Source organism: Syngnathus scovelli, chromosome 2 (genome assembly GCF_024217435.2).
Source record: "Syngnathus scovelli strain Florida chromosome 2, RoL_Ssco_1.2, whole genome shotgun sequence".
Taxonomy (NCBI): Eukaryota; Metazoa; Chordata; class Actinopteri; order Syngnathiformes; family Syngnathidae; genus Syngnathus; species Syngnathus scovelli.
The window spans coordinates 19,604,713-19,627,375 of record NC_090848.1 but is presented as its reverse complement, the minus strand read 5'-3'; the positions used below and the strand labels follow the sequence as shown (position 1 = coordinate 19,627,375).

The window sequence follows — 22,663 nt, the reverse complement described above, 5'->3', positions numbered from 1 at the left end:
AAAACACAAACATACTCACACTCTCCAAGAGATACAGGAATGTAGCCAGACAAAAATAAACACAAATCTCCATTATTTTTGAAAGCTGTATTTTTTTGCTATCAAAAAGTATGAGGAATGCAAAAAATAGAAATCAAGGAACAAAAACAAAGCAAAGCATTGCAGAGCAAAGCAAAGCAAAGCAGAGAAAAGCAAAGCAAAGCAAAGCAAAGCAAAGCAAAGCAAAGCAAAGGAAAGCAAAGCAAAGCAAAGCAAAGCAAAGCAAAGCAAAGCAAAGCAAAGCAAAGCAAAACAAAACAACAAAAAAAACAAATAATTACATCAAGCTCATGAGCATATAGGGACGTGGCAACTGGCAGAGACTACAAGCAAAAGCAATGCTCCGACAATGGCCGAAAGGAAGCAGGGAACGTTAAACAAACAGACCGCTGAGAGAATGAGAACACTCGGACAAGACAGTGGTCGAGGGAGCTGATTGGTAGACACAAGGGACAGGGCTGACAAGAACAGGTCAACAGTCCACAGAATTAAGGAAATGAACAGTGGATGATTTTGTGTTTCCAAAGAACCTGCTGTGTTCTGGGGATGGGAAAAAAAGCCAGGATAGGGGAATAAGGCAAAACCCCATCCAAGCAATGACTTGAAAAATAATTTCTATTCTACAATATTATTGACAGTGTCTAAACACAGTAAGAATAAGCACCACCATAAGGATGCCAGGAGAATGTCACAGTTCAAAATAAGAATTGATGTCCAGCCACCCCCAAATTTGGCTCCGTGGCCGTGTGTCACGTTCAGGATAATTCTGTCGCAGGTATTCTAAGAATCTGTCTCAGCAAAAGATAATCCAAGGACAGCTGCATGCCCTCTAATTTTAAGCAGAGGCCCGTAGGATACGGAACGTGAGCTGGGACACTTCAACAAAATCAAATCAAATTCAATACGACGCTCTGTTCCCGAGAGCCGTGGAGAGGTCAGGGCTTGCTCGATTCAACCTCGCATCACCTCACCATTCACTCGGGCGATTTCCTCCCCTGTTGCTATGGCAACCACACATGCAGGCTTATGAAAGCACATGTGGAGGTGAGCGCAAGGTCCCAACACCAAAGCGCTATGAGTGAAGCACTGAATGAGAATTTTTGAGTTTTTATGTCAGATATAAGGTGAGATTTGCTGTGTTTATTGATCTAGAGGAGAGCGTCACATTGAGCATCATCAATGCTGTACTAAAATGCCCTACAGCGTCAATAAACCATATGTTGTGATTTGCGTGTGAAATTGTTTTTGTTGTCACTTGAGGCAAGACCACTGTGACCTGTAATTTTTCTTCAGTGACCAAACAGAGTGTAAACCAGGACAAAAAAGGCGTACTAAAATAAAACAGAACATCATTGGGTTAACAGCACATTAGAGAAAATTATGTAAGTGAATGAAAAGTCAATGCAACATACTGACCTTTGTGATTGTACTGGTGATTACGTAATCCGCCTTTGCCAAACACGCAAAACGAATCGTGCAAGCTATATGTTTATTGATTTTTTAAAAAATTTAGTTTTTAGTAAAAAAAAAAACAGATTAATTAGTCTTGTTCAATCTTGCTGATGTATTATTATTAGTTTAGAATTTGTAATTATGAAGCACTTCAGTCAATTTTTATCCAGCATTCTGCCGTTTGTCCGTCCCTCCATCCTTTTTACAGTTTAAAGAAGTTTTTTTGTCGTATTAGGGTCATTGAAGACTCTTCCCGTAGGTTTGAATGATTGTTATTTCAATCATTGCAGCCACACAAAGTTGCTAACATTTTACTGGACTATTGTAGGTACCAAATACAAACTAAATTAAAACTCGTTTGATAATAGAAGCTATATAATAAAGTTTTGGTTATGATGTCCACTATTTTGCACAAACTGCACTGGTGGAGGTTTTAAAACTTAACAGATGACTAAAATGCATTACTGACTACGTTTAAAAGCATCAGTAGGTAATGGGTCCCCTGATGCAAAGTTTATGTGCTGCCAAATTCAAATAATGACATCTCCGTATGTGTGTGAGCGGATACAGGAGTGGGAATCCTGGAGGAGGACATAATATCACAAAACCACCTTTGGCTGGTTGCTGGTGAAGAGAAGCTTGAGCAGCAGTGAGAATTTGAGCTACCGTCTCATCTCTTAGTCATGAAGTGAAGGGTGGGCCGCAGAGTGCGTGTGTCTGCATGCACACAACTTTGTGTTGGCTCTTGACGCCGCATTACTGCTGGCCCGCATGCCTCTCCCTCCTCCGCACTAGATTCCTCTTGGTTTTGCTTCACCCAGTGGGAAGGCACACTCACCCAACAACATGAAAAAATATGTACAGCAGAAAGTCTACACACCCCTGTTGAAAGCCCTGTTAATAAACCAGACCAATATTTGTTTGCATCATTTAACTATAGCAATAGTATTAGTCGCACTAAACCGGTCCCTGCGTCCGATTCATGTCAGACATCTTGTCACTGAAACAGCACTAAATAAAAATTCAACTCAGTGGTGTTCAAGGAAGATAAAGAGAGCAGTTACTGTTTCAAATGCCTTTAATGTTTCAGTTGGTATAGGTTTGGAAGCTTTAGATCAAGACATTGTCAGCAGCCAAAACAAACAAAAAACAAACAAACAACTAATCAATGATGACTGAGATTAAAATAATATACAAAGTTCCACCTTCTAAAAAATGAAAACAAAAAAAAATCACAGTAAAAAAATCCAACAGCAGTGTGCGCTCTCTCTTTTTCAGTCACACACACGCACGCTCACACACACACACACCAAAAGGTTGCAGAACAACCTCAATGAGCAAAATGTACAGTAAGACAGCTTCAGAAGAGAGGAAAAAAACAGATGCATAGACAAATAGAAAACAAAAGTAAACAGATATGTCTTTGTCGTCCCATCTGCTGGCTGTTCACGTTGGCTGGTGAAGACATTAGGAAAAAAAGGAATAAGAAGCGCACGACGGTCAAGGTGAGCTATGCAAAGACAAGCTTGACTTTCAAACGTTACAATGACATCATTAAGTTATACAAAGTGTACTCAAAACACATTAAATACAGAGTGTGGCTATAGAAAAGCACACTGATTGGTAAAAATAGGCCGAGTCAATTAAAATATTTTATTTTTCAGTCTGAACACAATCTGTGTATCAAAATGTTTTTGTGCCAATATGCCAATTGATAATAGTGCAAGAGAGCCAGTACAAACAGAATGAGCACACACAGTTGTGCTATTTTGGTTGATTGTAGTTAAAAATGACCAAATAGTTTTGATCACTGCAACGATGCGTTTGAATAACATGAAGCGGTTTAGTAAACAATAAATTACATGTCTGTTTTTTTTTCAATGTATTACTTAAAAAAAAACAGCACACAATCAGGATTCCCAAGTAACTTTACAATAAACTTTTTTCCACGTTGCAATAACAACCACATTTTAAGAATGTGCACCTGTCTTGTAGTGTCTTTTTTTTTTTCTGTTTCACACATGTTAAAAAATAAAGCAGCACAAGCGCAACATGGGGCTTCGTTTCAAAGGGGGGGGGGGTCCCATAAAATCACACCGAATCTGTCACCCCGCCCAATAATTGGCGACTGGTGATGAATGGTGGGCCAGCTGTGAACGTGAACATGCACACAAACACAGGAACGTGCGCGCTCACATATGTATGGACTAACTGCTCAATTTAGCATGTGCGTTCAACTAAAAGTGAATAAAGGCCATGTGTACTGTTTGTAAAACTATTTTCGTTCTTGAACAATGAGTGTTCCGAAAAGCTTTTGGCCTTTCGAGGATTCTGGTTGCTCAAAATGCACTCGAGCATTGACATGCGTGTTTACACGGTAAGTTTTTTCCCTGTTTAAAATTCCATAGTGTGTGGGCAATGTTTTTGACCTTGTATACAGGAATTCAAACGTGCTTTGACAGAACCTGACACACCTCCATAGTGTTGAGGGAATCTGTGATAAAACTGTGATGGTCAACAACTCAAATCTAAACCCGGGTGGAGGAGAAATAATGCTCAGCAGTTGCCACAGATGACGAGATGATCGGTGGACAAGTGAACGCTGCAGTGACTTTATGGCACACATTTCTTAAAGGAGCAGCTGGTGTTTAGAAAGGAGGCCCCGCAGATCAATCATGGCAGTCACCGCAAGTCGCCGGTTCTCACTTGATCCACCACGTGACTGACAAAATAACAAAAAAGAAACTACATTTGATGTTCATCCACACAATTTGAGCATCAAGGCCGCCGGCCGCTTTAACGGCCGACCGAGCACTTGATCCGCGGCCATCCGCTTTCCTTTAAATTGGAGGGGAGACGGACAGAGCGAGCATGTCTGCCCCTTCCGGTTCCTTCCTCCGTTCTTGAACTCTTCTGTGTTACATACATATGAGGATTTGGCCGGGGATGGGTGAGGCCAGATGTGGGTCGGGGCTCGTGGTCACTGTCGTCGATCCTCCGTCTCTGACCGCGAGAACGCCATCACTACGTCCTCCGCACCTGTCGGACAAAGAGTCAGACAGGAGATGGTTTTTGGAATCCATCGTTTGGAAGCTCGATCTGTCGTCATGTCTTGCGAGACATGTAAGTTCACCTCCAGATGACCCGGCTTGTCTATTTTGCGGCGGCTAAAACGTGTGTTCTCCTCAAAATAGCCCCGTGCTGATGGGGACTTTCAAAGCAGCAGACGTTTTCCTGTGCCCTCCCTCAGATCGTGTCTTCTTGCTTGGTTTGTGCTACGACATGCACGATCAGTGGTGGGACCTGATATGGACAGGTTTGTGCCTTTCCAAATCATGTCCAATCAAGTCAATTTACCATATGGAGCTGTAAATGCATCGCAGATGATCAGTGAAGGTCTCAAGGGTCTTCTCAAGGTTTCTCATTTTCCCCTGGCAGGGTTTTTTTGAGTTTTTCCTTGCCCTTTTGGGAGCTTAAGATCAGGGGATGCTTTGAGAATAATTGTCAATTTTGGCTATGTGAAGCCCTTTGAGACTGTTTGTGATTTAGGGCTACACAAATAAACTTGACTTGACTTGAACGCTGCAGTGACTTTATGGCGCAAATCTCTTAAAGGAGCAGCTGGCGTTTAGAAAGGAGACTTAGAAAGAAGACCCCATGGCTCATGAAAACATGACTCCATTTCCAGAATAACTGTCTACAGTGAACTTCCACATGTGGTCTTCACTATTCAATAATTCACATTAGTGGCGGCCATTTTGGAATTAGTTTGACCAGTTCTGGAATACTTAAGTCATCTATCTACATTATGAAGAAATATTGATGGAACTATTTGGTAAATAAACTAACCAAAAAATTGTTAATCAAAATCCCGTAACAAGTGCGACATACAATAGCATACATGCACAAGGATTCAGGTTCCAACATAAACTCCAATTGAAAAGACATTTCTTGTCTTCTGCCTGTATGTTGATGAACTGAATGTTGACATAAATAGCACCAACACCTTTTCAGACACCCATGAAGGAAACCAGCCAGTGACTGGGGAAAAAAAAAAAAAAAAAAAAAAAGAACGCTGTTATCTCCACAGCCCTCAAGTGCCTGTTGGATTTAATTACTGTGCAGATATCAAAGTAGGCCAGAGACCTTGAGCTTTCGTCTTTATTTGGCGCAAACAGCGGACCCTCCTCAACAGAGTCAGACAGACGATTGTGTTTCTATATGGAATTGAGGTTGAGCTTGGGGGAGGGGGTTGGATGGGTGCTTTTAATGTGAACTTTGAAGTTTCTTGTCTCATGGGAGCTGACCGGCCAACTAAATGAGGTTATGGTAATGAAGTGAAACCAAATAGGCAGCGGCATGTTGACATTTGCTGTTAAGAAGGTAGGTGCACCTCAGGAGGACGAACACCTCAATTTCACAACGACATTTCGGCCGAATTGTGAAACAACTTATGCATAATAAAACATTTGACACCGCCTGAGTGGAATGACTAAAAGGACAAATGGAACTAGGGGACAATGGGCAGCCGCATCAGTTACATGTTATGAGTCATGTTCGGACCTTGCTCGGCCACGAACAGACATACACGCCCTTTAATGCACAATAAAGCACTACACAAAGAAGCTGAGGCTTACGCATTGGAAAGGCCGGGCCCCTTAAAGCCGTTGCCAGGTGACAGATAATGGCCAGAATGCTGCAGGCAAAATGCTTTGAGCTTCAGCACAGCTCAATATCCGTCTGTAGTCTGTGCCCCCCACCTAACTGTATGAGTGATCAAGCTTAACAAGTTGACAATAACAAACAGATAAGCTGCACATTTCAATAATGAATCACAGCTTACTTGATTATAGATCGGTGAAATGATTAATAAAAACTACTGTTTCTTTAAAAAGACAGTAGCAGACATTAGGGTGGAGGATCGACTTGTCCTTGCAAAACACTTCTGAAGCAGACATTTGGGAAGCGAGCCATGAGCTAAAAAGTATATATGTGACTCATAACCAGTATCTTAATGAATATGTGAGCTTCACCGATGATGTTTGGACTTGCTAAAAGGCTGTAAGACAATGTGAGGAATATTTGTTGAATATTCCATGATAAAGCTATGCTGACCGGCAATCATGAAAAAGGTTGCAGTGGATACACAAACCAAATCAGGATGTAGCGTAACTAACCAAACTGCATTAAAAATGTGGCTACAGGAACGCTTAGTACAAAAGATATTAGGATCAAAGTTATTTATTCCTTCAAATGCGAAGACAATTTAGATGGGTTCTTGGGGCCACATAGAAGATTTTTTTATGGAACCTAAGGCAGAGGCTGATTAAGGACATCTAGGTTAGACTGGCAGCATATTTGCACTGAAACATTTTTGCAATAGAAATTAAAGCGTACTGAAAGCTAAAATGGAGTTTATACATCTTTGCAGACTTGTTTTTAATTTGAAATTCAGTCTTAGATAACAAGTCTGCATTTTCAAAAACTGTAAAGCAAATATAAGACATTTGACTAACTTCAAGGTCGTCAAGTAAAATAAGAAACTATATTTATGCATGAGGAGATGCCACTGACAGAGAATGAAAATATCACACTAAGGCTGTGTAATTTGCACGCCAGCTCCCTTCTTATTCCAATCCACTGCCGCAGCATGTCGCAACAACACCGAAAGCCCACAGGGGAGCTTAGATTTCCCGGGACAAGTAAAGTTGCTATGGAAACTCCTTTACGAATCTCTCCGCCTTGGTTGAGGCAGCTTTATGTTTCTGAGACAGAGAACTGTTAAATAAGACGAGATAACGACTTCATTGGTTTTACTGTGACGGCAACTGAAATTTTAGCTATTTAATAAATGCCGTTATTTGAATACATTTTTTTTAAATCTCAGAATAACTATTTTTTTATTTATATTTATAAGTGGCAGCTTTTTTCATAGTTTGGTGCGATTTATACTCAGTAGCGACTTATGTGTGAACCTATTAACATATTATATCATTTCACATGTTATTTTCACACAAGAGGGCGCTCTAGGCCTGTGGAATAATTGGAACTGCAACTGACGATGAGTCTGATGTAAGCGACGTAGAAGAGGAAGCGCCACATCTTCTACCTCTGGAGTTAGCCGAGGTGTTTAAAAGTGACAATGTTTGCTATGCCCCTGCTGCCCTCTTACTAATCGATGAGGCTATGTCTGACATGACTCGCTATCACGCCATGATGAGAACCTGCAGCTATCAAAAGGGACTATGTGACCTTTGCATTTTTTTTCTGTAGCTTCAATGCATTTCTAACACATCAGCCTATAATCGTGTCATGTCGAAGGGAACACTTTGGAGGAGAGATCCACTCCGGAGTCTTTCAAAATGTTGTAAATATAGACTGTTTACTTTTCAATCACAGCTATTTTCATACCAATATAAAATGTATGACATGCTATGTAATGTAACAACAAAACAACGTAAGGGTTCATTACAGACAATCACACAAACGCATGGAAGGAGGAAGTGGAGAAATGGGTGCCATCATGTTACTAATTCGGCTGCAGTTTTTGTCAAGTTGAGAACATGTCTATTTTTGTCATTCTGAAGTAAGATCACACCATCAACAAGATTTGTACAGCTTGATCCCTTTCAGTGCTCCAGCACACTTAAAAAAACAAAAAAAACCAATCAAGTGTACAATTACAATGTAGGCAATAAACTTTAATTTTCTTTCATTATCCCCATATGCAGTTATTTCTTATACTCAAGTTCCTAAAATGTATCACTGAGAAGTAACAATTTTAGATGAGTAATTTTCAGATTTAAGTGGCAAGCTGATTACAAAAAAAAAAAAAGAATAAATAGTTGCACAATTACCACATATAAATGAGATAAAATCTCAGAATTCATATTAATGACTCTAATCACCGTGATGGTTGGAGCGGTTGTCCTTGAGCGGTGAACTGAACATTTCCAAGTGATTAACGGCACTTTAGGTAATTCCATGAGGCCTAATCACTGCACTTTGGATAAGATGAACACCACTAATTATTTATTAGCACACAGTGAGAGTGGGCCGGCAGTCTGCCACCAGACACTAAATGTGTCTTTTTGTGATGTATTATGCATACCCAGCACACCTTTGGCCAGCTGTGCAGGTTCATAAGTACAGAGGGTTTGCCTATACACACACGCACGCACGCACGTGCGCGCACACGCGCACACGCACGCGCACACACACGCACGCGCGCACACACACACACACACACACACACACACACACACACACACACACACACACACACACACACACACACACACACACACACACACACACACACATCCATCTCTAATATGTGTAACACTTGTAATATGACGCAGAACAGCATAAAACACTGCAGCCCATTGAAGGTCTGGGCAAAGTCATGCGGTCTGCCCATGTAACGCCATGATAGCGTCATCTTGTGGCAGTCTCATGCCAAAGGAGTGGTTGGAGCACAAATGTGGTCAAAAGCGCCATCTGATGGCAGAAATAAATCACAGCAACCATAGCTCACTGAAATGACAGTCTATGAATACTCGGTTGACAGAGGTCAGACTTGCGATGTTAAGAATTCTGTACGGACACATGTGAAAAGCAACCGTTGGGGGGAAAAAAAAAAGCGCACTCAGCACACAGGATGATTCATTCTCTTGCAGTCAGTTTCTTTGCAACTGTGAGTAATCTTACAGTGCTGTGGGGACAGTGAGTGGGGGCTCGAGTCAGGGAATGTGGGAGTTCTGCTGGAGTGCACACAGCAGCAAATGTGTGAACTCACAAAGATGCCAATGTGATGTGCGAATACCATACGCTGGACGTTCTGCGGCGCGTAAGAGTGAGAGAGTCAGCCTTACCCTGATCAATGCTGTGCTGTGGCAGCTGGCTCATCTGACTGTGGACCACACCTGCATAATTCCGGAGAAAAGCCTCTTCACTTGGCGTAAGCTGTAAATAATGTGCCAAAAAGATGCCATTAGTAAAGTTCCCTTTTACCAAGATGCTGCATGTTTATTATTACGGTTGTATTTTCATATGACGCATTTTACACATCATGTAGCTGAAAAGGATAACCAACATATTAGAAACAATCCTCAGTATGAGGCAGTGCTGTTCCCAACTACTCCAAATGCCAAAATATAACAATATTTCACTTAGTACCTATTTGACAGTGTCGATCAGAACAGTACTGTTTACAAATGCAGAATGCGGCTCATAAGGTGGTGCAGATTGAGGTCTCATGTTGTGGCAATGGAGTTCACACGATCACAACCGATGCAAGCTAATGTAGACGTAAAATCAGCTCAACATGATCATTGCGTGTTCTACGTACATTTGAGCCCATTTTTTTTAGCATTAGCAGGACCCGCACTTTCTGTTGGATGTACATGTCTTCAGGAGACTTTCCCGGGGCCTCCTCGCGGTTCATCCCCCCTGCTCCTGTGGCTCTGTGTGCACACAAAAGAAACAATAAAAACAGACAGATTACTTAAAAAATAAAACCACAATTAAAAACTAAGTACCCCATGAAAAACTGAATATACTTTGACCTGAGGTCTAAATAAATCCTCTATTTTTTTTCAAGCAAAGTCTTTGCTTCAAAGCTTTGTCGTGATCATTTTCCCACAAGGACTAATTGTTATTGTCACAAAAATAACTAACTGCATTGTAAAAGACGGACAATGAAAATGTTTGAATCATTTCACACTTACAAAGGAAGATGAAGCTAAATTTGTTTACCCCAGAGCAGAATTACCTAACTTACTAAAACAGGACATATATGGTCACCAACACAATATCGAGATTAGCAAATTTTTACTCTAGCCTTGAACAGATTGCATTGCCTTTACCACCGGTCAAGAATAGACACAGCTACTGGTGCACTTTCAATTACTTTGTACTTAACGGAACAAAAAGCAACAAGATAAACTGTATACACAAGTTGCTAAGGCCAAAACTGACACCCGTGCACTCAGCATGCCAGTCTTACTCACGGTTAGCCGGTACACTCTTTATTTGCTGACTCCCACGTCACTCACCAGGCCAGGCTCTAACTTTTGAGGCCACACACACATTTAAATTAACAGAATTAATGTGGAATATGAGGACAATAATACCTGCACTTCACATGCACATTTTGTGGTTTGATCCAAAATAATTTTTCCTATCCATTAATCAAAGGACTAGTCGAACAATCAGAATAATTTATTCTAAAAATATTTAACAGTTGTATGTCACTTGGGGTTTTTACCTTGCGGCCGTGGGGAAATCTTAAAAAGCCAGTGCAAGTCCTGGGGTCTAAATTCTATGACAACAAATTCAAGAATTTGACATTGCATTGTCTCCTTCAGCAAATCATGTCAGCATTCAATGTGTCATCGTCTTGTCTCCAAAAGTCACTTTGTAGACTGGCCACCTGAGCTACTCTAGCAGTAGCATTTCATGTGGATGTTCTTTAACCAGAAATGCAAAAGGAGAGGGCTGTGTTCTACAGTCTCATAAATTGATGATCTCACACCAGAGAACGCAGCCTCCCACCCGCCACCCCCTGAGGCAGGAATAAATCGTTAGAAGCTCCTCAGTAGTCCCAGCTACACAGTTGGCAAGGCCTCATTAATATTTAATGTGATTTTTCCCACAGATCTCATCCTTGCCCGCTACTTCCATCTCTTCTACCCGGTCTAACTAATGACCTATTTTCACCGTCAGTCTGCAGAGATGCAAAATATAGGAAAAAAGGGAGGTAGTGGGGATCTTTGTCAAAAGACGATAAAAGAAATCAGCAAAGCACACCCGCATCAAAGTCAGCTGCTGTCGCATTGGATCCCACCTATCACGCACCGAGCATGCGGTGGAACTTCATAAACAACCAAATCTCGTGAAATAAATGCAAGCTCTGCTTTACACAAAAGTCATGAATCTAAATGAAACATTAGAATATAACCCTGGGAGAGCAGCATATCCATATGCAATGATTTGTTCTTCCGTAAGAATTTATCTTCAAGAGTCACAGTGACTCGGCCAGTTCTGGCAATTTAGTCCAGCCTCTTATCTCCATAAAAGGGCCACTAATACATGTTGACAGGCTCTTTGATGCAGGGCTATAGTTAATTGAGTAGTTGGCTCAAATAGGGATGCGAGTACATGGATGGAGCTGCTGTTTTGGTAGCCACTGTGAGCAAGTGAATTGGCTATGATCTGATCCCATGCTTATTTACCAATGTCTGTTTCATTCGAGTGTTCCCTTTCACAATTGTCTATATATATTTTAATACTGAAAACTGTTGGGTTACAAGTAACCCAAATTGGGTGAAATCGCTAACATAGCACTGGGTCCTAAAGGGGATGGCACAGTTATACCCAACGCATTGGGTTCAAACCAATATTTCCTTGTCACATGGATGATGTGATATGATTCCATCTTCATCCCAATTTGCTAGGTCAAAATAATAAACCCAACCTTGGCTAAAAGTCCCAGTCTGCTCAGAATCTACAGCCACCCAACCAGTGGAAAGGAAAACATTTTTTTTTTACTGTGCACTTCTCAACAAGTCATTTATTTTCAAGGATAATGTTTTAAAATCGGTTTCAAATGCTATTGAACTGTTTTGGATCATAATTTGTGGTACAATTGAAATTTGCACTATTCTACAAACATTCAAATCAAAATCTGATGGCAATGATTGTAAGACTTAAGAATAGGATAAGAAAGGAACATTTTATGAGCCAACGCATATCACCTCATGAGGTATAGAGACGGATGTAAATGCACACTCCTTGGAAAATAATCGAAATCACCATGTTTCCCTGCATTTATTGGACCATCAATGACGAATAGTCACATGGTGTTGCCTCGAAACCCCCCTCCTCCCTAAGAGTGGAACGATTATACAACAAAGGCTCATTAATATTCATACCTATTTTGAGACGAATAACATTTTCACATCTGCTTTTGTCAGGACAAAAGGCTTTAATGTTTCACATTCATTTTCTCTGCAAAATAGGACGATTGCTTTTATGAAAAGCGTGTTTGGATCTGCTTGATGTTGGCACCTGATGTTTGAATATGTGTACATAATTGGAGTCCTAACAGTATCCAGGCTCCACAATGTCCCGATGGGTGTAATTTGTTTTTTTGTCCGGCTAAAAAAGACGAAACCGTCCAGCAGCAGTGCTTAAATGCAGACATTCGCTTTTGGTGACGCAAAATTGTCATTTTGAGCAGAATGGGCAGGACATTCATCCTTTACAACTAACCAGCGCACTGTGCTTTTCTAAGAAGTCAGAGAGGAATCGGGCCTCATATTCAACCATTAGAGCTATTTCTAAAGTAAAAATAACTACAAGCTGACATTTTAAGATATATACACACACATACATACATACATACACACACACACACACTTCAAACTTGGGTCTTGAAAAAGAGGGGGTCGTCTTATAATCAGGGTCGTCTTATATTCGGGCCAATACGGTATATATAAAAGCTATTCTACAAATGTACACATTAGAGATAGATTAAAAAAGTTTTGCAAACTCTCAACTCACAAAAACATTTCTGATGTGCCTGTGCTCAAACACAAACATAGTGCCCGTAAAGACATCTATTTTCGGAAAAAAAATTGAGAAAATATTTTTTATTTTCCGGCTGGTGAATTGCTATGAATGCAATTCTTGGGGAATTTTTTTTAAAATAAAGCAGTGTTAAGTGTATGAATTGAACTTTTCGGTTGAATGACTGTTACATGCTCTCTTCTGTGTTGGACATTTTAGAATATTTCAAGGACAATAAAGGATGCCGTCAAGCTCCTTTTGTGTGGGTCTGATAGGTGGGTTGGATATACACTAATCCCTTGAGGGAAGCTCGAATGGGATCAGACACATACTGCTAATATTCCAGACGGAATCAAAGACGTTCTTTAATGCTGAGCGCAGTCCAACCCCCCTGGCATCCCCATCCCGCCAGCCAACCCCCAAATCCCTTCAGCCTTCGCTGTTATGTTGGTGCTGAGGCGCTAATGGGTATCACAACTCAAGAAAAATCCCAACTGCACGACAACAACCTCATCCTTACACAAGCTTTCAGATCAATTTGGTCAATTTTGATCTGCTTTACAGTTATATCACACCTATGTGTTTAAACAGCAGGAAACTGAACCAATGTTGGCAGTATATGATGATAAAAATCTAGTTTTAAAATACAGTGCACACAAATTTGGCTGTTTTTTAAGTTCTTAGTAGTGATGGGCAATTGAGCATAACAAATTGTTTGCTCAAATAAAATGATGATGGAGTGCACCAAACTATTTGGCGCTGTTGATTCAGTCTTGACTCATTTGTGGACTTAAGATGAAGAAAAAGGGCATTCAGAACATTCTGAAGAAAGATCCTCCGATCCCCTTCATAACCCTATATAAACTTATGGGCGTTAATGAATTTTACGCATTAATGATCATCAAGCAAATATGTAGTCAAATACCCCTTCCTATCCACAGATCTCGTCAACATTTCTTGATTGATAATACTGCAATTGATAAATGGATGCGTTCTCCTTTAATTCATTTTCTACTGCTGCTAAATACAATAATTTGTTTGGTTAATACTTTTCGTCCCACATTCCCTCCTTGCACCAGGACAGCAAAACACTTTGCCATTCAGTCGGCTGGAAGCTCGAGGATAATTGTAGCATTCATGGGCAGTTTCTGAATGCTGTATCATAGTATCATTTGTTTTGACATTTATGCTGACAAATGCTTTGGAGCACAAAGTTACCATCAGTACATACGCGTATTTAAGATTGGAATTTCCTTTCATTGGACAACTATCGCCTTCTCAACTACAGCAGCACCGCTGCGTGGATACATGCTAAACTGAAAGCATAGTGTGGTAATTATTTTAGTTTTTTCCAAGATGGAAACACTATTTATGAGGACTCTGTAAAGTGCCCATTTGGCAAGCTCCTGCAAAGGATACGGTCTTCCTTATTTGCTGAATGCCACAGTAGTGCGACATTTCTAAAAGACAGCAGAACGTTAAATTTAGAACACTATAAATAGCACACCAATTTAGTCATTTATGACATAGCATTTAGCGTCTTTGTGAGAAGACGAGAAATTCATGAAAGATATGAACAATCACTGACTGCGCTGAGTCTGCTTTGGGGGATAACAGGCAATGTGATAGGTCCTCCTATTTGCAGAGGGTCACGAAGGGCAAAGAGTGTCACTGAGGAACGGCTCTGTCCACTTGTGCCACTTGGCTGACTCTGCAGCTCACATGATGCACAACAGCGGACTGTGTTGACACAAATCAAACTTCTTCAGGAAGCAGATGCACAGGAAATAAGGCAACAATGAGTCTCCTCCCAAACGTTTAGTAAGTGGAATTGAGACATGCAGATGGTAAACGTCCACGCTGAACTCTGGATGATCTGCAGAAAAGCAGAGCAAAATCAATAGCTTGAATTCGCAAGTGGGGCGCTCTAGTAACCTCGGCGAATGTGCGGGGAAACTCAAGTAGGCTGCCAGCAAGCATGGTGCAGCGGGTGCCAACTGAACTGCCAACGGTCTGGGCCCACTTCTGGAAAGCAGCTATGTGGTCACAGGAATAAAACATACTGAATTATGTCCAAGTAAATTTGGACAGAATTCTCTCTAACTGGTGTGCTGGCAACCAGCAGTAGAAGAACTCCAAGCTGCTGTCATCTGTGTTTTGGAGTTTCAACTGTCCACGGCTACACGGATTCATTTTCTGTTCCACTCTACCAAAACGTAATGGTGTTTTTTATTCATTCACGCAGCCTTTTCCGTGCCTGCTGAGGTAATAACTGCTAACTGACTCAATCGTCAGTAGGCCGTGAGAGTCAGATGACACGACACCAGAGGCCGAAGGAAAAGGTTTGCTCAGACTTAGTGAATGTCGACGGGCTGCCCGTATTGAACGCCACCTCCTCACATGGACTGTGCCTACAACAATGGCTACAGTATTGGCAAACAATGGTAATGAACTGGATTGTGACTGATAAGTAGGTCATGTCTTGTTGTCACCACTTGAGGCATAAACTCGAACAATCTAGCTCAACTGAACAGATCTGCTCCAAAGATGGCTAAGGTGAAGCTGGAAAAGAAGCCGCCTTCACATAAACTCATCTGTAATGGTGCACATCTGGGAGACAGTTTACAACGGTTGGTTGATGTTTTAATTCGCAACATGGGCTCTGCAGTTGATGTTGATAATTGCAATAGAGTAGGGAATGAATAGGGACTGAAAACATGAATCCTTTGCAAAGTTTTGCGGGGGGGAAAAATCTAATGTGTTGTCTCACTGGTGGAGTAGATGCAGGATCAGTCATAATGAGTTTCTCCCAGAGTTCTTGCACAGGGATGCTCAAAGGAACCGCAACAGAAGCTGCAGCCTTTAAGTTGCTCCCTGGGGGTTTAGGCTGAAAGATTTCAAACGTGTGCATGTCGAGGCACAGAATCAAATTCTGACTTGAGAATATGATCTCTGTGCAAGGGGAAAACGCCATGAGCAACATGCAAAGTGATCCAATATTTTTGGAATCTATTCTATAGTTTATCCCATCAATTAATCAAAGAATCAGATTTTATTCATATAAAGGTGATTCATTTGAAAATCAGTTTGTTGTCGATTAATTTTGACCGCCAGCACTAAATTGAACCTCTGCAACTAAATTCTCAGTGGACGCTGACTGACCTCACAAATTTTCATTTTAGGAAAAATAAATACAGTCGTACTTCTACTTCCGAAGTCGAAAATTGGTTTGTAAGAAGATGCAAAGATTACATCTATTCACATTAGGCTATTATTTTTTTCCTTTGCATCGGAGCTCAACCTACTGTGCAACATTTTCATGGAAACACGACTTTAGAACATTCAGAAGCATAGCAGAGTATGATTTTTCATTAGTATTAGCTGTTGATTTTCACCTATTATCATTATTGTTGTGAGGCAATGGTGCCTGGTTGTTCAGCCATTTTCGTGGGCTGAACCGTTCGGGTATATCGCACAGGCCAAGATGGTCACCTGAAGATGATGAAGGAAATTTTAATTATGTTCAACGGGCATCTGTTTGAACAAGTTGCATCGAGTCACGAAAGGACATATTCAGTTTTCGAGCCAAAGTAACAGACCACAGGTGGATACTGTATGGCCCGGTAATGTTGACAGGGTGCCAAAGGAATGTGCCAAGCCAAGCAGGAGGCTGTGAGCTGATCTGCAGTTCACAGGCAACTGATAAACAACTATGGTCAACTAAATAAATACATAACAATAATCACTTGCCGAAATAACAGAATTGGGCCTCCACAAGCCATTCAGTGAGGCTGATGTACAGAGTGAGGTTGACATATTGCGGCACATGAGAACAGCCGTTCGCTGCCAGGAGGGGGTCGCAGCACTTGACCCCATCGGGCCGCCGCTCTCCCCAATGCTCCTGAAAGGATGCCAGCTTCAATACATAAATGGCTGTCGGCAACCTCACATGCAGAAAGCGAACACTGTGAGACAGGGTGGCACAATGCATCCATGCAGGCATGATCCCAAAATAGAAATGCCGAGAAGGAGTTGAGCCATTAGCGGATTCACACAGGAAAAGCAATTGAGGTGCATTTGTGGTTGGAAAAACATGAACACACAAGAGTAAATAAAGTAAGTGTACTCCTTATAGAGTTTAAATATGCATGATCTATTGAGCTGAAATAAAGCCAGTGATTCCCATCTACTGTGAAGCGTTGATTCAGTAAAGGTCGGGAAACACTGGTATTATATAGTTATAGATACGAATGAATGAATCCAACTTCATTGTTGATGCTGGATTGACATTACTTTAGACTGACAGTTCCTTTCACAATGTCACGCGTTTTACTCGTACATCTACACGAAATACAAATTAAACTCACAAAACGCGTTTTTCTTTAAAAGAGAAAAAGCTAATTACAGTGATGGGTTCAAGCGTTCATGTTGCGGGACGTTCAAACTGTAGCAGCGCTGCCGCTAGCATGCAAGGGAACATTTTAGTCAACATTTTTAACATTTTCTCCCGACCATGGCATCGACTAGCGTTTGGGTATGACTAAACGTTTATTTGTTTACTAGACACAGAGAGGCACCATTTAATGCGCACTGCCCAGAGTAAAGTAGCCGATGCTAAGGTGCCAAGCTAACTGGCTAGCACGCCCGAGACAAAAGCCTTGAATGCAGAAGTTCCTTTGGGTGCGAACGCCAACCAGGTGCCGCTACTCTGCGCGAGGGCTAGGGAAGCCAGCGGTTTGGAAAACACCCCGAAGCCGCCGACGATCATGTAAAGGAAGGAACAATGGTGATCTTACCCCTCCTGGTCCAGCTTTTCTTTCTTGTGCGCTGTGTTTGAATGGAGTGTGTCGTCCTGTTCCGGGGTCACATCCCTCCTGTCGGCGCACAGCGGCTCAACGCAGCGTTCCTGCTACTGCGTGTAACGCTGCTCTTAGCCACTTGGGGCGCTGTGTAGCCAGCCCTGCCCACACCGTACGGGCCCCCGATTAAATCTGATACGAAACTATAAATATCCCTTGAATACACAGTCCCCAAATGAATAAATGACTGAATTAATGAATTAATACTCATACAAATGACTCTCTTGACATTCACGGCATTTGTTTCTCATAAGAGAGAATGAATTATGAACAGATTTGAACATGTTTCCCAAATGTTAGTTTTCTTTTTCATAAAACTTTAAATATATTTAGATGTTCAGAGTATAAATCACTGATAACAATTACGTGAAATTATTAACGTCAGTCTCCACACAGACAAATATCAGCCATTATTAATAATAACAACAACATATAAGGTCATTTGAGTAACTTTGGTGTTTTGGAAGTGTTGATTAAGCTGTCTGACCTTCATAGTAATCAATCAGTACCAAAGAAATAGGTCTCGATTTTAAAAAGGATGGTCACCCCGGAAGAGGCTTCACAGATGTCTTTTTTTTTACGCCCAGACAACACATTGGTAAAAGTGGTTAGCATGCCTGCATCACAATTCTTAGATGAATTTTGGTTCCGGGTTTCTCGTGTGGACTTCGTCGGTTTCACTAGGGACATTGGATTCCTTTCACATTCTACAACGCATCCTTCTTATGTTCATCAAAGATGCTACATTATCCATAGGTGTGAATGCTTGTTTGTCTATATAGACCCTGTGACTGATTGGCAACCAGTCCTGCCTTTCACCCAAATTCAGCTTGGCTAGGCTCCCACAACCCTAATGAGGATAAGCACGATAGCAATAAAACCATAATGGTCCTCCTTAATTAGATGAATAGCTAGCAATATAAACACAAATGAGATGGGTGCATTAAGTTGAGAGGAACTAAAATGTGTTCATCCATCCATTTTCTATATTGCTTATTCTGTACACAGAATTGCTGGGAGATGAACCCTTTCCCATCTGCCTCTGGGAGGAAGGCCGAATATACCCTAGACACGTCGCCACTCAATCACATGGCAAAAACTCACGTTGCCACCATCACTGAGCAGGGGGGAACTGAAGCCTTGCACACTGCATTGAAAGCAGATGAGTGTACCATGACATCATCAGCAATTAGGGGTATCCATCCATCCATCCGTCCGTCCGTCCGTCCGTCCGTCCGTCCGTCCGTCCGTCCGTCCGTCCGTCCGTCCGTCCGTCCGTCCGTCCGTCCGTCCGTCCGTCCGTCCGTCCGTCCATCCATCCATCCATCCATCCATCCATCCATCCATCCATCCATCCATCCATCCATCCAAAGCACATAAACCAATATAAAAATTCAATGAAATGAAACAATGTAGTGCAAAAAGAACAGGCGAGATTCTGCAGAGGGTTACGAACAGCAGTCAAACAGGAAAATGTTGGTCAGCAAAGACAATCTCTGGAATGACTGGAATCTGTCACATCTCTCATAGAAATACGGTCAAAATGCGACTTCATTATCAGAAATCAATAAATGCACAATCAGACAAAGAATACTGCATCGCATTAAAATATACTCAAAAGTTTCATCCTTTTATAGTGAGCTGGGCGGCAGCCAAAGGCGGGGACCTTGGCGGTCTGATCCCCGGCTGCAGAAGGTGGCTCTTGGGACATGGAATGTCACCTCTCTGGCTGGAAAGGAGCCCGAGCTGGTGTGTGAGGCAGAAAGATTCCGACTAGATATAGTCGGACTAGCCTCCACACACAGTTTGGGTTCCGGAACAAGCCCTCTCGAGAGGGGCTGGACTCGCTTCCACTCTGGAGTTGCCCACGGTGAGAGGCGTCGAGCAGGTGTGGGTATACTTATTGCCCCCCGGCTGGGCGCCTGCACATTGGGGTTCACCCCGGTGAACGAGAGGGTAGCCTCCCTCCGCCTTCGGGTGGGGGGACGGGTCCTGACTGTTGTTTGTGTCTATGCACCAAACAGCAGCTCAGAGTACCCACCCTTCTTGGGGTCCCTGGAGGAAGTGCTGGATAGCGCTCCTTCTGGGGACTCTATCGTTCTACTGGGTGACTTCAATGCTCACGTGGGCAATGACAGTGAGACCTGGAAGGGCGTGATTGGGAGGAACGGCCCCCCTGATCTGAACCCGAGCGGTGTTCTATTGTTGGACTTCTGTGCTCGACACGGATTTTCAATAATGAACACCATGTTCAAACATAAGGGTGTCCATGTGTGCACTTGGCACCAGGACACCCTAGGCCGCAGTTCGATGATCGACTTTGTAGTCGTGTCATCGGATTTGCGGCCGCATGTTTTGGACACTCGGGTGAAGAGAGGGGCGGAGCTGTCAACTGATCACCACCTGGTGGTGGGTTGGCTCCGATGGTGGGGGAAGATGCCGGTCCGACCTGGCAGACCCAAACGCTCTGTGAGGGTCTGCTGGGAACGTCTGGCAGAATCTCCTGTCAGGAAGAGCTTCAACTCCCACCTCCGGCAGAGCTTTTCCCACGTCCCGGGGGAGGCGGGGGACATTGAGTCTGAGTGGACCATGTTCCGCGCCTCCATTGTTGAGGCGGCCGACCGGAGCTGTGGCCGTAAGGTCGTTGGTGCCTGTCGTGGCGGCAACCCCCGAACCCGCTGGTGGACACCGGCGGTAAGGGATGCCGTCAAGCTGAAGAAGGAGTCCTATCGGGCCGTTTTGGCCTGCGGGACTCCGGAGGCAGCTGACAGGTACCGGATGGCCAAGCGGAACGCGGCTTCGGCGGTTGCTGAGGCAAAAACCCGGGCGTGGGAGGAGTTCGGTGAGGCCATGGAGAATGACTTTCGGACGGCTTCGAGGAAATTCTGGTCCACCATCCGGCGTCTCAGGAGGGGGAAGCAGTGCAACGTCAACACTGTTTACAGTGGGGATGGCGTGCTGCTGACCTCGACTCGGGACGTCGTGAGTCGGTGGGGAGAATACTTCGAAGACCTCCTCAATTCCACCTACACGCCTTCCATTGAGGAAGCAGGGCCTAGAGACTCTGAGGCGGATTCTCCAATCTATGGGGTCGAAGTCACTGAGGTAGTTAAAAAACTCCTCGGTGGCAAGGCCCCGGGGGTGGATGAGATCCGCCCAGAGTTCTTAAAGGCTCTGGATGTTGTGGGGCTGTCATGGCTGACACGCCTCTACAACGTTGCGTGGACATCGGGGACAGTGCCTCTGGATTGGCAGACTGGGGTGGTGGTTCCCCTCTTTAAGAAGGGGGACCGGAGGGTGTGTTCCAATTACAGGGGAATCACACTCCTCAGCCTCCCTGGTAAGGTCTATTCAGGGGTGCTGGAGAGGAGGGTCCGTCGGGAGGTCGAACCTCGGATTCAGGAGGAGCAGTGTGGCTTTCGTCCTGGCCGTGGAACAGTGGACCAGCTCTACACCCTCGGCAGGATCCTCGAGGGTGCATGGGAGTTTGCCCAACCAGTCCACATGTGTTTTGTGGACTTGGAGAAGGCGTTCGACCGTGTCCCTCGGGAGGTTCTGTGGAGGGTGCTTCGGGAGTACGGGGTGCCGAGCCAACTGATAAGGGCGGTTCGGTCCCTGTATCACCGATGCCAGAGTCTGGTCCGCATTTCCGGCAGTAAGTCGGATTCGTTCCCAGTGAGGGTTGGACTCCGCCAAGGCTGCCCTTTGTCACCGATTCTGTTCATAATTTTTATGGACAGAATTTCTAGGCGCAGCCGAGGCGTTGAGGGGGTCCGGTTTGGGGACCTCAGCATCGCGTCTCTGCTTTTTGCAGATGACGTGGTGCTGTTGGCTTCTTCAGGCCGTGATCTCCAGCTCTCGCTGGAACGGTTCGCAGCCGAGTGTGAAGCGGTTGGGATGAGGGTCAGCACCTCCAAATCCGAGTCCATGGTCCTCGATCGGAAAAGGGTGGAATGCCCTCTCCGGATCGGGGATGAGATCCTGCCCCAAGTGGAGGAGTTCAAGTATCTTGGAGTCTTGTTCACGAGTGAGGGGAGGATGGAGCGTGAGATCGACAGGCGGATCGGTGCAGCGTCGGCAGTAATGCGGACCCTGTACCGGTCCGTTGTGGTGAAGAGAGAGCTGAGCCAAAAGGCAAAGCTCTCAATTTACCGGTCGATTTACGCTCCTACCCTCACCTATGGTCACGAGCTATGGGTCGTGACCGAAAGAACGAGATCTCGGATACAAGCGGCCGAAATGAGTTTTCTCCGCAGGATGTCCGGGCTCTCCCTTAGAGATAGGGTGAGAAGCTCGGTCATCCGGGAGAGACTCGGAGTAGAGTCGCTACTCCTCCACGTTGAGAGGAGCCAGATGAGGTGGCTCGGGCATCTTATCAGGATGCCTCCTGGACGCCTCCCTGGGGAGGTGTTCCGGGCATGTCCCACCGGTAGGAGACCCCGGGGACGACCCAGGACGCGCTGGAGAGACTATGTCTCTCAGCTGGCCTGGGAACGCCTTGGGATCCCCCGGGATGAGCTGGATGAAGTGGCTGGGGAGAGGGAAGTCTGGGAGTCCCTCCTGAAGCTGTTGCCCCCGCGACCCGACCCCGGATAAGCGGAAGAAGATGGATGGATGGATGGATAGTTGATGAAATGATGCGAGCGTATGTTTCTTTGCTGTGCACTTCAACATGTCTCATCAGTCTAATCTCTGTCCGTGGCACCAATGAGTAAAAAATACATTCAGTAATAATACTAATA

The 22,663-nt window shown here is 43.7% G+C and overlaps 1 protein-coding gene across 2 annotated transcripts; it reads right to left on the bottom strand.

The window, feature by feature from the left end:
- Positions 1 to 2,551: 2,551 nt before the first annotated feature.
- On the bottom strand, positions 2,552 to 18,015 carry ctnnbip1 (catenin, beta interacting protein 1). Of its 2 annotated transcripts, XR_007488419.2 has the most exons (5): positions 17,859 to 18,015; positions 9,842 to 9,956; positions 9,366 to 9,456; positions 4,418 to 4,530; positions 2,552 to 4,213 (listed from the first exon to the last, which is right to left on the bottom strand). XR_007488419.2 is itself a non-coding variant. In XM_049754057.1 (4 exons), exons 2-4 carry the CDS (start codon positions 9,935 to 9,937, stop codon positions 4,472 to 4,474), a joined length of 246 nt encoding a protein of 81 aa, XP_049610014.1. In that variant the 5' UTR covers positions 9,938 to 9,956; positions 17,859 to 18,015; the 3' UTR covers positions 2,552 to 4,471. The 2 variants fall into 2 exon arrangements, 1 of the variants encoding a protein (XP_049610014.1); XM_049754057.1 differs by having other exon boundaries at positions 2,552 to 4,530.
- Between the last annotated feature and the right edge of the window lie 4,648 nt (positions 18,016 to 22,663).

Coding starts and splice junctions, on each gene's coding strand:
- ctnnbip1 (XM_049754057.1), bottom strand. CDS start 9,937: ATGAACCGCGAGGAGGCCCCGGGAAAGTCTCCTGAAGACATGTACATC. Junction 9,457..9,841: donor TAAAAAAAATGGGCTCAAAT/GTACGTAGAACA, acceptor CATTATTTACAG/CTTACGCCAAGTGAAGAGGC. Junction 4,531..9,365: donor ACAGCACAGCATTGATCAGG/GTAAGGCTGACT, acceptor TTTGTCCGACAG/GTGCGGAGGACGTAGTGATG.